The sequence below is a fragment of the Caretta caretta genome, chromosome 18 (assembly GCF_965140235.1).
Source record: "Caretta caretta isolate rCarCar2 chromosome 18, rCarCar1.hap1, whole genome shotgun sequence".
Taxonomy (NCBI): domain Eukaryota; kingdom Metazoa; phylum Chordata; order Testudines; family Cheloniidae; genus Caretta; species Caretta caretta.
Genome location: NC_134223.1, coordinates 13,080,685 through 13,094,168, shown reverse-complemented (window position 1 = coordinate 13,094,168; position 13,484 = coordinate 13,080,685). Strand labels below are relative to the sequence as shown.

General features: G+C 41.3%; 1 protein-coding gene across 5 annotated transcripts in view; it reads right to left on the bottom strand.

The window, feature by feature from the left end:
• The window catches only part of LOC125624204 (beta-catenin-interacting protein 1), a 162,157-nt gene that overhangs the window by 125,426 nt on the left and 23,247 nt on the right, over positions 1-13,484 (bottom strand). For all 5 annotated transcript variants that reach the window (XM_048824590.2, XM_048824592.2, XM_048824591.2 and 2 more), the window contains exons 2-4: positions 13,006-13,101; positions 6,919-7,040; positions 4,976-5,066 (exon numbers count right to left, since the gene is read on the bottom strand). In XM_048824590.2, coding sequence (XP_048680547.1) covers positions 4,976-5,066; positions 6,919-7,014 — 187 coding nt within the window. In that variant the 5' untranslated portion in view covers positions 7,015-7,040; positions 13,006-13,101. The remainder of the gene's footprint in view (positions 1-4,975; positions 5,067-6,918; positions 7,041-13,005; positions 13,102-13,484) is intronic.

Genomic DNA, 13,484 nt, shown 5'->3' with positions numbered 1-13,484 from the left:
TCCCCTTGGCTGCCAAATCTTTGTAGGTGGGCCCAAAAACGTACATACCTTTTCCGAAATAAAAACTTTTTGCTTGTGCTTTGCAAAGGCTGAATAAACCTATGACAAGGAAGATCCCATAAAAGAAAAGAGGAGGAAGAGAACAGAAGAAAGAAATTCCTTTAAGAAGTTTTCAAGAATAAATTACAATTTAAGTACCTCACTGTGTGTCTAGAATAGAAGTTTTCAGCAAGAGATACTGCCATCTAGTGGAGAGGGAGCCTCCCTTAAGATATTAGATTTTAAGTAAGCCATTAGAGCAGAGGTGGGCAAACTATGGCCCACAGGCCAAATCCGGCCCGTGGGACTGTCCTGGCCGGCCCTTGAGCTCCCCACCAGCAAGGCTAGTCCGGCCCCATCCCTGCTGTCCCCCCTCCCCCACAGCCAGGCCGCCACATGGGCGGCACTCTGGGCAGCGGGGCTGTATGCTCCTGCAGGGCAGCGCGGCAACATGTCTGGCTCCGGCTGGGGGGCATGGCTACCAGACATACTGCTCTGAGGGGCATGGTAATGGGGCCAGGGGATCCTGGGGGGCAGTCAGGGGATAGGGAGCACGGGGCAGTTGGATAGGTGTGGGAGTCCTGGGGGGCCTGTCAGGGGGCGGTTGGATGGGGCGATGATTCTGGGGGGGTGGTCAGGGGACGGGGAGTTGGAAAGACGTGGGAGTCCCAGGGGTCCTTTCAGGGGTCGGGGTTGTGGATAGGGGTCGAGGCAGTCAGGGGACAGGGAGCAGGTGGGGTTGGATAAGGGGTGGGATCCCGGGGGGCGGGGGGGTCAGGGGGGGTTGGATGGATTGGGGATTCTGAGGGGAGCACAGCCTTCCCTACCCGGCCCTCCATACAATTTTGCAACCCCAATGTGGCCCTTGGGCCAAGAAGTTTGCCCACCCCTACATGAGAGTCTTTGGGATTTGTATCAATTTATTTTTGAAGCCATAGTGAACTCTTCCTTTTTCCAGCAACATTAAACATGACATGAGATAAAGATGTCTGATGTGACTTCTGGCAAATCCATCACAACTGACATGTATGCTTAAAATGATACCACAGAAGAAACAAAGGGCATATTGTGGTAACATACTTAAGTGCAATAGTTTATCTGTAGAAATTAATCCTGGGATAGTCAAAGTCTAGACCAATAAATTTTACAACACTCATGCCAATATGACAAATTAGAGCTCCCTCTTCGTTCCTCAAAGCAAATGAGAGTTGGTTAGGACTCGTGATTTACTTAACTCCTATTCTCTGTACTACTCACTTTTACTTAACCTCATCATGTTCAAATTTGCCACCTGACTCTCTGGCTAGCGAGCCATTATCTCTCCCTTTATTTTGTTTTCTCCTCTCAAAAGGTGGATTTCTCTGGCTGTGGTCATGTTTCCAAAAGTTAAAGGGGAAAACTGGTCAGGCGGATTTGGTCTTCAAAGATAGAACTGGCTCTCATTTGATCACAGTGAGTACCACTGGGGAGGAATTTACTTCCACGAGAGAAGGGATATGGCCAGAGATTCCTTGGACTGAGCAGGAAGTATAAAGGAGATTAGCTGCAAAGAAGTCAGTAGTTATCTGTTCCGACAGAGGTTTAATGCATTGAAAGACGTATGAAGTTGCTAGAGTTACAATACCTGCATTGTTTCAGAGTAGCAGCCATGTTAGTCTGTATCCGCAAAAAGAAAAGGAGGACTTGTGGCACCTTAGAGACTAACCAATTTATTTGAGCATAAGCTGAAGCTCACGAAAGCTTATTACCTGCATTGAGTATATGTTATTCTTAGAGGAAGGCCATGAAGTAACTGATGGTCTTTTTTGGGGGGGAGGGTTAAAGAATGAACATCCAGATTTAAAACTGAAGACCAAGTTTATGAAGGTTGTGTTTGGAATTGTTCTCTAAATGATTTAACTATACTAAATGTCTGATTCTATATTAAAATATGGGCTTTCTGGTAACAGGGCTCATCAACAACTTCCCCATCAAACCCAGATTTCATAATATGAATTTAGTTGAGCCAGTGCAGAACCCTTCAAAACAAGTGCTGGAGAATGAGGCAGTGAGGTACAGAACAGATTTATGGACTGGAATTAGACAACTACACCAGTGCCAAACAATTTCCCTCCCGCCAAAACTGATAAAGATTCAAAAGACCAAGAGCCAGTCCCATACTCAGTGAGTAAACAAAAAAAATAAGGCAACCTTACCATCCAAATAGGATTACAGACAGTGCATCACCAAATGAAAACACCACAAGAAATAGTTTAGCATATATCAAAATAAATATGGAAGTTTTACTGCAATGTGTCCCTCTCCATCATCATCATCATGTTTCACAGTTCTTTATGGAAACAGGGAAATAGTGTAATGTAATCTAGAAACTTATTGAACCATAATGTGCAATATACATTAAAACGGCTCTGACATGAAGCATGGGGACCATTTTACCTGCCTGGGCCCTCAAAACTAATCGCCAGATTTCTCTATTGCATAAGAGATACTGTGCAATAGGCTATCCTAGCTCTTAAATTTAAGACGGTTTTGCCTCACAGAATTACAGAAATACAATATGGAATCCAATCATATAAGGAGATTTCTCATACTGCTCAGCATTCAACCTAACTCTGCTGGCTCTGAGTTACCTGAACAGTCTTATAATGGACTCCTGTATTGACAAACATTTCACTCTGCTCACATATTCAGGTAAATGAGAAGGACAGAGTGGATGCTAAATGACTCCAGTTTATTCTGTGTGAGCCCTCACTTCAGTGTGATCAAACAGCTGCTTGCAGCTACATTAATTAAAACATCACAAGTGCCAGGAATTCATTGTGTGGGTTAGAAATCTATTTCTACTTTTCCCATTTTATTTTCAGCTGTACAACAGCCAAACAGTTTGGAGAACAGAGAAAACTATGGAATCCCACGTTCCTCTAACTACAAAATTACATAAAAGCACTGTTATATTTAAGAATAAACCTCAACATTAAATTATTCATCTTCCTAGTACCCCTTCTAAAGCATTTCCTATACCTGTTTTTATATTTATATGTACCGCTGTAATCTAAGACCTCTGTGTTAGTTATTAGATAAACACAACTAAAAGAGGGTCCACATTCCAAACAATTTACCTATTCTTCTAGTCACACCTTAGCTTACCCAAAACTGAAAATTATAGACGCATTTACTTTTTACACACTTTATTGTTTGACTTTGTTTAATCACTTTCCTGCTGATATTCTTGCACAAGTGCCATGCTGCTGTGTTTGAGTTTGCATCACTAGAGGAAAATATTTAAATTCCCCACTAAAGAAGTTTTTAATTAAAAAGTCATGAAGTATTTCCATTCATTATTGTTCTGTGAACATCTTTCACCCCTTTTTTCTGGAGTAGGCTGGAGAAGAGAAGCACTACCATTCTGGGCATACACTACTTGACACTGTCAATTTAAAGGGAAAATCTTTCCGCAAGATTATTACAACCAGAGAAGCCTTGCACACGACTTTGAGAAAGGTAAAATGGTCAGTGAGAGAAGGCAACTCACGATGTGCTAGCACTTCCTTAGGAATGGGGATGAACAAAGAAGCGTTGAGCTCACGTTCTGGTAAGATATCTCCTTTCTATCTTTCCAGAAAGGAGGACTGCAGTTTGTGCACTTTAACACATATAACATAGTCCACAGATCATTCCCAGCTAGAGAGATAGTGACAAAATTCAGACCACAGCTAGCGCAGGCAGATGAGCCACAGCATGTATGGTAAATGCAGGTTCAGAGATGTTGGGTGCCCCACACATGCCTGAAATTCAACTACAGCCCCAAAAGAAGAAAAACAAATACAGTTATATGAATGAATAGAAAGTATTGGGCGGTCATGGCCTACAGTCAATTGGGAGAATTTGGCTTTCAGTGTTCTAAGTAGTCATGAATAATATTGACAGAGACAAGGTGGGTGAGGTAATATCTTTTATTGAGCCAACTTCTGTGGGCTAAAGAGACAAGCTTGAGAGATCTACAGAGCTCTCTGACAGGTCTCACCTTGTCTCTCTCTCATATCCTGGGACCAACAAGGCTATTACAACACTGCAAAGAACAATACTATTTATTATAAAACTGCTCATCCTAAAAGATCCCAAATACATCCAGGATTCACTTCACTCATCACTGAGATGCAGCCATCTGTTTAACAGTGCACGGCAACATTCCTCCACAGTTTACGTCAAAAAATGAACTGTGTATCTCTCAGACTACAGGAAGGATTTATGTAGGTGGAATGTAATTACCCAAATACAGGTACCTAACTCAATGCTTACCGAGATTATGCTCGAAGATTAAGTCGACATTAGAAGCCTGGCAGGCACAGGGCAAATGAATTCACCAGAATATGCAGTGTCATGAACGACAAGCAAAATGTGACAGTTCTTTCCATGACAGCAAAGATCATTCAGCTTTTGCCTCTTCAGAGAATGAAGATGCACCAAATTATGACAATGGCCAGTTTTCTGTGGGCTGCAAACCCTTCTGCAGTTCTTATCAATTCAAGTGACGTCTCCCTTATTTGAGACAAAGTCAGATCACTTATCTAGCCATTGACAGAGAGACATGGAGAGACAGATGCATGCTCTTTCTGATGGTCGATCATTGTATCTGAATTAAGGTTTCCTTTTTGTTCAACATGTACAACATCCAAAAATATGCATCAGACCAAAATGCCTCAGGAACAGCATTAGCTGGAAATGAGTTAAAACTAGTTTCAGGTACTATACCTCCCCTCTATAAAGTAGTTTTGCCAATTGGGGGGTGGGGGTGTGAGGGGGGACTTAGTCATTTTTCTCTTTTTAAAGACATTTTTTTCTTTCCAGTGTTGCTGTGTGAAAGCCCTTTTCAAACAGGAAAAACTGCTGTACAGATTGAAAGCACTGGTAAATCTTCCCCTTTGCTGGTACTCACCCTGATCAATAGAGTGCTGAGGAAGCTGGCTAAGTTGGCTATTCACTACACCTGCATACGTCCGCAAGAATTCCTCTTCACTGGCAGTCAACTGGGAAATGTGCAAAAAATGAAAGGATGAATAGCAGGAAACAGACTATTGACAAATACCAGTGCCTTCTCCATATCAGTCCATGTACAATTTTAATTTAATTCATTTAAAGCATCTAACTCCAGTTGGACCCAACTCCTTCCTTGCTACCATATTCTGATTTTTCAGACTCTTACACTTCAAAAGCAGAGAGTACAATCCCACAACCCATACTCACTTGAAAAGTGAACTATCACAAGGATGGATGGAGTGACTTTTCCTTTCCTCAATGTCTTCAGATTTATATCCTCACTGCGCAAACCTAATTGAGGTTAATTGTACAGTATACCTGAAGGCATTTTCTGACCTCTAGTATGAGTACCCTACTACTGCTGATGACATGCAAGATGGAAAGAACTTAACTTGAACATTAGAGCCCACAGCAAATTTGTGGTGCTGCTCTTAGAAGGGACTTCTTTTTATTTGTTAACTGAGTGAATTGTACATAGAAATCAGTGGGACCCAATCAATACAGAATCCCATAATCCAGATCTTTTTTTTTAATCAGACCCACTTCATCTACAATTTTTAATTTTACGAATACTATATGAATTCCCTAAAAAATTATGAAAACTATAAACCTATTTATACAAACTTGGGTGCATGAGCCATGTCTATATTCACAGCAGCCCTGCTCTTCTAGTGCTAGAATCAGTGATCTCTACATGCACTTAGACCTTGGGTCAGTTAGCAGTACCCCTAGAATCTCATCCAATCCCAGCTCATATAATGCCATAGAGTAACAGTGGCCGATGCACGAATCCATCCACTTGCAGATTGGCTTCAGAGCTACCATCAATAATTACTTCCTTTAATTTTCTAGTTTATTACAGTATTTAGAAAACTTGGTGTGTACAAAAAAAAGACAGCAAAAGTTCAGGCCCGATTTCAACCACTGCACACTTCACAATTTATTTTTGGCCTAAGCTTCATCTCTGGATAAATCAACAGTGGCCAAAACAATTTGGCAAAAAAACAGACCATCCCCTGCCCATGCCAATGAACGTTATTTCAGAAATAAAAGAAAGTTAGGGCTTGTCTACATGGTGCTTTATTCCCCACTAGAGAAGTGTCACTTTTAGTCTGTGATATGCCAGTGCAGAGTAATTGGCCTGTATGGACCCTGCCCTGCTGCTGTGCACTACAAGTTCCCTAGTGTGCATTAATGTAGTCCCATTTCAAACAGTACTACATTAACTCGCACTAGGGAAACTTTTTGTGCACACCAACAGGATCCACATAGGCCAGTTAGTGAACAAAATGCTAGTTCACACTAAAATGAACACCCCTCTGGTTCGAGCTAAAGCACCATGTAGACAAGCCCTCATGCACTGAAGGCCACTGTGGCCTCCTCAAATTTAAATCGACATAGCTACGATACTCGGAGTGTGAAAAGTCCACACCTTGAGCAGCCTAGCTATGCTGACCTAATGCTCTAAGTCGATGCAGCCACACTGATGGAAGAATGCTTCTGTTGACCTAGCAGCCATTGCTCAGATAGGCATTGTTCCTACAATGATGAAAAACCCCTTCTGCTGCTATAAACTGTGTCTCCACTAGGGGGTTATGCTGGCATAGTTACAATGCCATAGCTATGCTGCTGTACTCCCTGTACTATAGGCATGACCAAAATGTGTGCTGCAAGAGTGAATTCCAGAGCAAGTGGCCCCTCCACACATCTTAAAAGAATTTGACGGCGTTTAACCCTGGCGACAGGGAATGGGAACATCCCAGTTGGCCACAAATTCCATGACGGGGTGGAAGAAGGTGGCGGTTAAGTTCTGATACTTTTTCAGAACTCCATTAAACTTACATTTGATCCCATCTTCCTAAGCATGAGCAGAACTCTCACTTTCTGTTGGATGTACATCTCCTCCGGACTCTTCCCGGGGACGCCCTCACGGTTCATTCCCCTCCTCCCAGCTCCTGGGACTCCTGCAGATGTAACAAAACCAGAATGAAGTGAACTGATAGTTATGGTTTGATATGCATAACTGGAGAGTTCTATTTCCAAAACACCTATTTTTCACCATAGGTCAAAATACTTCATAAATTGGTTTGACAACTAGGCTGGGATGGTTTGGTAATCTAACTTCTGACAGGCAGGAAGAGGCCCAAGTCATTCCATTGTAAAAAGCAAACTAGACAGTGGATTTGGAAAATAAACCCATCACAAATCTGGCAGCAGGAGCTGGCTGAGCAGAGTTTGCACCCCCATAATACTTGCACCACTGACTGTGGTTGGGGAAGGGCACAGAGTAGCTAGGTATCCCCTCACACCAAGTATGTGGGATTAAATTATACGGGCAGAGATACCAGGATAGAAAAAAGCTCATCTACTGACCTCATGACTGAGGGCAAGGAAGCGTTTTATGGAAATAGCAGTTGGAGATTTACATCCAGTGTGTGTGCTCACAGTAGCCCTCCATTTTGTTGCAGGAGTAGGTGGAAATTGCTTAAATTCCATAATCTGGCATTTTTATCAACCCACAGAGGAAATGTTTTCAATTATAATCCACAACTACTATGAATACACACACTGCATGTCAGTTCATTCAGAGTCAAGGTTCAGTAAATTCTTAACTACAAGATGTTCTGAAAATTAAGATGCTTCACACAATATTCACTCACAAAATAGACTAGTTTCAGAGTAGCAGCCGTGTTAGTCTGTATTCGCAAAAAGAAAAGGAGTACTTGTGGCACCTTAGAGACTAACCAATTTATTTGAGCATAAGCTTTCCTGAGCTACAGCTCACTTCATTGGAGTGAGTTTGGGGGGGGGGGGGAGGTGAGAAGACCTGGATTTATGCTGGAAATGGCCCACCTTGATTTTCATACACATTGTAAGGAGAGTGGTCACTTTGGATAAGCTATTACCAGCAGGAGAGTGAGTTTGTGTGTGTGGTTTTTGGAAGGGGGGGGGAGTGATAAAACCTGAATTTGTGCTGGAAATGGCCCACCTTGATTATCATACACATTGTAAAGAGAGTGGTCACTTTGGATAAGCTATTACCAGCAGGAGAGTGAGTTTGTGTGTGTGGTTTTTGGAAGGGGGGGAGTGATAAAACCTGAATTTGTGCTGGAAATGGCCCACCTTGATTATCATACACATTGTAAAGAGAGTGGTCACTTTGGATAAGCTATTACCAGCAGGAGAGAGTTTGTGTGTGTGGTTTTTGGAAGGCGGGGGAGGGTGAGAAAACCTGGATTTGTGCTGGAAATGGCCCAACTTGATTATCATACACATTGTAAGGAGAGTGATCACTTTAGATAAGCTATTACCAGCAGGAGAGTGGGGTGGGAGGAGGTATTGTTTCATGGTCTCTGTGTATATAATGTCTTCTGCAGTTTCCACAGTATGCATCCGATGAAGTGAGCTGTAGCTCACGAAAGCTTATGCTCAAATAAATTGGTTAGTCTCTAAGGTGCCACAAGTACTCCTTTTCTTTCAGTAATTACTCAAACTTAAGCAGTAGCTGTAACAGAGAAACCTCACCACCCACTTTATTTCAGTACTGCCAAGGTGCTAGTAAAATGCAGGCCTGATATTTAGCTAAAATTTCACCAACACTACTTGAAAAAGTTCCCAGTGGGAGGTTCTGCATTGTGCTAATTTTGATGTCGATGGCTATGTTTGACAACCAGCAACTGGTAAATATGCAATCTTGACTTCGTTTATAATGGAGTCAACAGATGCTTTCAGAGAGCGCAGAAAAACAAACACAATCCAATAACATAAAAAAATTATAATTTCTTCTCTTAAAAAGGTAGAATAGTTTTTCCATTAAAAATGTGAGTAACTTTATAGTGAAATGCCACACATTCCACTGTTCTGAACTGTGAAAAGAAAGTGAGCAATGGAGACTAAATAAGCATGTGATGAGACAGGCAACAATCTAATTAAAGCATTTATACTAATTAACCGATCCATATGACACTGTGAAAAAAGTGTGCAAGTAGTTCTGAATCACTCTCCACTGCATAACAGTGCAAAGAGGTGATTTTAACACTAGTGAAAGGCGCTGGATTGGCAGCCAAGGAGATTCAATCCTATTTATCCTGTGAAAAAGCAGACAGCAGCAGCACAAGTTTCTCCCACTTTATCCCACCTAGATGCCTAATCTGGATGGACAGTTATCTGCAGTGTGCATCAAAGCACTGCACAGGTAAGATTTGTACTACAAGACCCATAATGGGCTTCACACAGTCTTCTGCTCTTCATACTTCTAGAACTCGAAGAGCCTCACCTTGAAATTTTTTTGCCCCATTCCTTTCGCCTTCATTTTGTATTTATGGTTGGAAAGCTCTATTAAAAGGAAGGGTTTTGCAGAGAGTTGAAGTTGTAGAATAGCATGAGCATTGCACTGCTGTGTGGGTGAGCCAGCTGACACTCATTTTTGCTGTCTCAGCTTCTCCAAACTACACAAGTCAGTCATACTATAAGGCCACAGGAGCTAACAGCAGTGCAGCTGAGCAATGGCACAAATTAAGAATCAACATACCTGCTGCCTAACTAATAAATTCAAGCCATTCGGATTCAGTTACAAGTAATTAATAAATAAATAAATGACAGAAATGCAATAATTTGCGGACTGGAAAGCCCACCTGCTATAATCATAGGAGAGACCACAATACTTGATCCTACAAACTAACATGATTTTGAAACAAGTCTGATCTTCACATCATTGATCTTAAAAAGTACAGATATCGGATATCTTTGGAAATTCATGGATGACATCTTAACTGGCTAGGATGAGATCCAGAACCAAATGCCATCTTAACTGCTGTACCCTTATATTAATTCACTTTTTAAAAAACATTCTGGAAACATGTCACACACCCACATTTCTTTTCTCTTCTCCGGTTACTGATTTTGGACCCTTTTTGTAAAAGGCTTTATTCTGCACTTTGACATTTGAACCACACAGATTCTCAGCAGGTTAGATTTCAGAATACTGTGCTTGGCTTTATGGATGCCACGTTACTTTAAAGGGTTATCAAACACCCATCTACCAGTGCAGCAAGTACAGGAACAAGCATCAATAGATTGACTGGTTCAGAATCCAGAGACCTAATGTGGGTCAGTAGTTTGAGAAGAGAAAAACAAGCAAGACCTTCAAAGGATCAACATGGGGCCAATTTCATTCACTTCATATACCAATAACCTGGACGACGACGACAGAGCAAGCTTGTAGCATGTCAGCACAGAAAGAGGCTTCATCTCCCCAGGTTATCAAGTGTCCCTTCATAATCTGAACCCATGAATGGGTAAATCAGGGGGAGAAAGCAAGAAATCTTCCAAAAATTAAAGGAGTTTAATCTCCCCACAAAAGCCAAAAAATGCCAACAAATGCTAACACTCAAGCATATTAAATTTGTAGAAAATTACATAAATTATCTACCAGTAGGTGGCACCATAGACAAACATCAGGGAGATGCCACTTCTGCCCCACTCTCCCACCTACAGAAATCCCCCACACTTCAGTTTATCTTTAACCGTGGAAAGGTGACAACTCCTCTTTACTTTACCCCAACCTGAGAGAGGACAAAGGAAACAAAACAGGGAGAAAAAATAGAATAGGATGAAAAGGAACAGGAAGAAGATTGAGGGAAATGAGGAGAAAAACATACTAAGATCAAGGACGAAAACCAAAAGAATTGTTAGGAATACACCATTTCAAACGTCTAAATTTAGAATTCAAACAAACATTCTATACGTTTAAAGACAAGGAGTACTTGTGGCACCTTAGAGACTCACCAATTTATTTGAGCATAAGCTTTCGTGAACTACAGCTCACTTCATCGGATTGAAAGCTTATGCTCAAATAAATTGGTGAGTCTCTAAGGTGCCACAAGTACTCCTTTTCTTTTTGCGAATACAGACTAACATGGCTGTTACTCTGAAACCATTCTATACGTTTGAAGCAGAGAAATTGAGATGGTTTGATACTAAGGACTAAATAAGCATGGGGGAGAATGGTGCCAGAACACCATATCCATTTTATCCATTTTATCTAAGCCAAGAGAGGAATTGTTTGAGGTGAACCACGAGGGCATGTTGAAGAGTCATGGGATGAAACTGAGCAAAGGAAAATTTAAGCTGAGTATCAAAAACAATTCCTTAACAGTGATATCTATTAGGCCATGACAACACTGAGAAAAAAAGATGCATTTTTACAAGACAGGTAATGTTGTAAAAGTCTAGTGTAGGCAGGACACTAGGATTTTACCTTGATTTTACCTTGATGTAGTTGGCTAAGACACCTAAATTAGAATTTTACAAAACGTTAGCTCTCATGTTATTCATTGGTCTTCAATGGACTGATTTTCTGTGGAGAGGCAAGTTTGGGACTCCATAACTGAACTTCTACTAAAGAAATTTCAGCAATTCGGTTAGTCCAATATTTTAGATATTAGCCCTCTTAGGTTTTTTTTTTTTTACGTTCATAAAGTAATTGTGTGGTTGTTCTTTTAAATAAAAAATAAGCTATTTCTCTAGTAGTACAACTGACTTTATATTTAACAATAGGAAGCAATTCTGACTCTGCCTAACAACCCTGCCTGGATGAATCTTAACTACAGCCATACCCAACACTTTCCATTGTAAGACCCTTTTTTCAGTTGCTTATAGGTCTGTCAAATTTTAGACATTCATGCCAAAGTTTTCCATGCCAGCTATTTGCCTAAGTCTGATTTTTTTTTTTTTAAAGTATCAGCTAAAATTGTTGAGCCATTTCCAAGAAAGAGGTTAAAAGAAAATATGTTGCTTTGCCTATTAAAATTCTTCCAACTGTTTCATCAAGAAGTTGTAGTGCCTCCAAGCATTGGAGCAGTGACTTGAAATTTGGCAGGGGATTGCCCATAGCGTTCGGGGTATGTGCCTTTTGTTGTCCCCGTGAAATCTGGCCAAATTTGGACCAAGTTATAAGCTCCTAAAAATCACAGCGTGCAAATGCTCAGAGCGGCTTGTTAAGAGTTTGGCAGCTAAGTTTTCTTAAGATTTTTGTCTTCACTGAGCATGCTCCACCCCCACACAGCTCTTATGCATCAACCAAATTGTGCAAGCACTACTCCACCCCCTCTACCCAGAGCAATAAAGTATTCTCCATTCTAGGGCTGCAGGGGCTGAGCAGATTTTTTCCTGGATCTGTTCCCTCCTGGCTGCTAGGGCCTGCTTTGGTGCTGGGCACTGGAACTAAGACCAGGAAGACAGTCACTGTGCTCTCTTCCCTGTCCACCCTCCCCAGCAGCTGCCCATGCAGTGTGGTGAAGGAAGAAGCTGCCTGACTTGAATGCAGGAAAATTAGAAGCAAAAGGGAAACAGAGCAAGAGCTAGAAAGGTAGGGGGTACGCACATACACAGGAGCAGAGAGTTTATAACAACTAGATTTCAGAGTAGCAGCCGTGTTAGTCTGTAGTCGCAAAAAGAAAAGGAGTACTTGTGGCACCTTAGAGACTATTGCATTGGATGAAGTGAGCTGTAGCTCACGAAAGCTTATGCTCAAATAAATTGGTTAGTCTGTAAGGTGTCACAAGTACTCCTTTTCTTTTTATAAGAACTAGAGCACACTCCCCTTAAGAGCCCGGAATCAAACCCATGTTTCCCAAGTCAGGATTCCTTTGCTTTCTAATAAATAAGTTGTGAATCCAACTGGCCAGCTGTGTCTCATCTTATTCTAGTGGCTGGTCTAAAGTGAATAACAGCTTTTTACTACCATCAGTTATTCTGTTAGCTCAAGTGGCAGACAGGCAGAGGGCTGTGCTGTGGGTCTAAAGATCCCAAACTTACTCATGAACCATGTGAGAGTCAATAGGGTTCAACATGATGGAATTCTGCCCCCCACCCCAGGTTCCCTTTTTAAAGATGTAAGCATATTACATACAACACAATACAACTTACCTGTTTCTAAAAAAAATAAACCACACAGGATTAGATAACCCAAGCGCTCAGTCCTGATTAATGATCACAACTGGGAAAAAGTGAGACGAAAGTACCCTGTGAAGATAAAATATTAAAGAGAAATATATAAACTGAAAAACAGAAAGACAATTAAATTTTTTTTTCAGAGTCTTATACCACTGCATCTAGCCAACATTTGTAAAACTGAAGACAAGCTACGTGAAGCAGAACTCTGTATAATACTGCTTATATACTTATTTCAGTAAGCGATTAAGGATAAAAATGAATCAGTAAGTACATTCCTGGTGATCAGGATACACTCAAGTCTTGTTTTCTTGGGGAGTTGGGGGAGGTTTCAACCCAAGACCCGTCTCTTTGAACAAGCCAGTAACAGTGCAGCAGAATAACCAGGTGTAACCTCCTCTGGGTAAAAACAAGCATGATTCATCACTTAAAAATTCAAGGTGGGGTAGAAAATA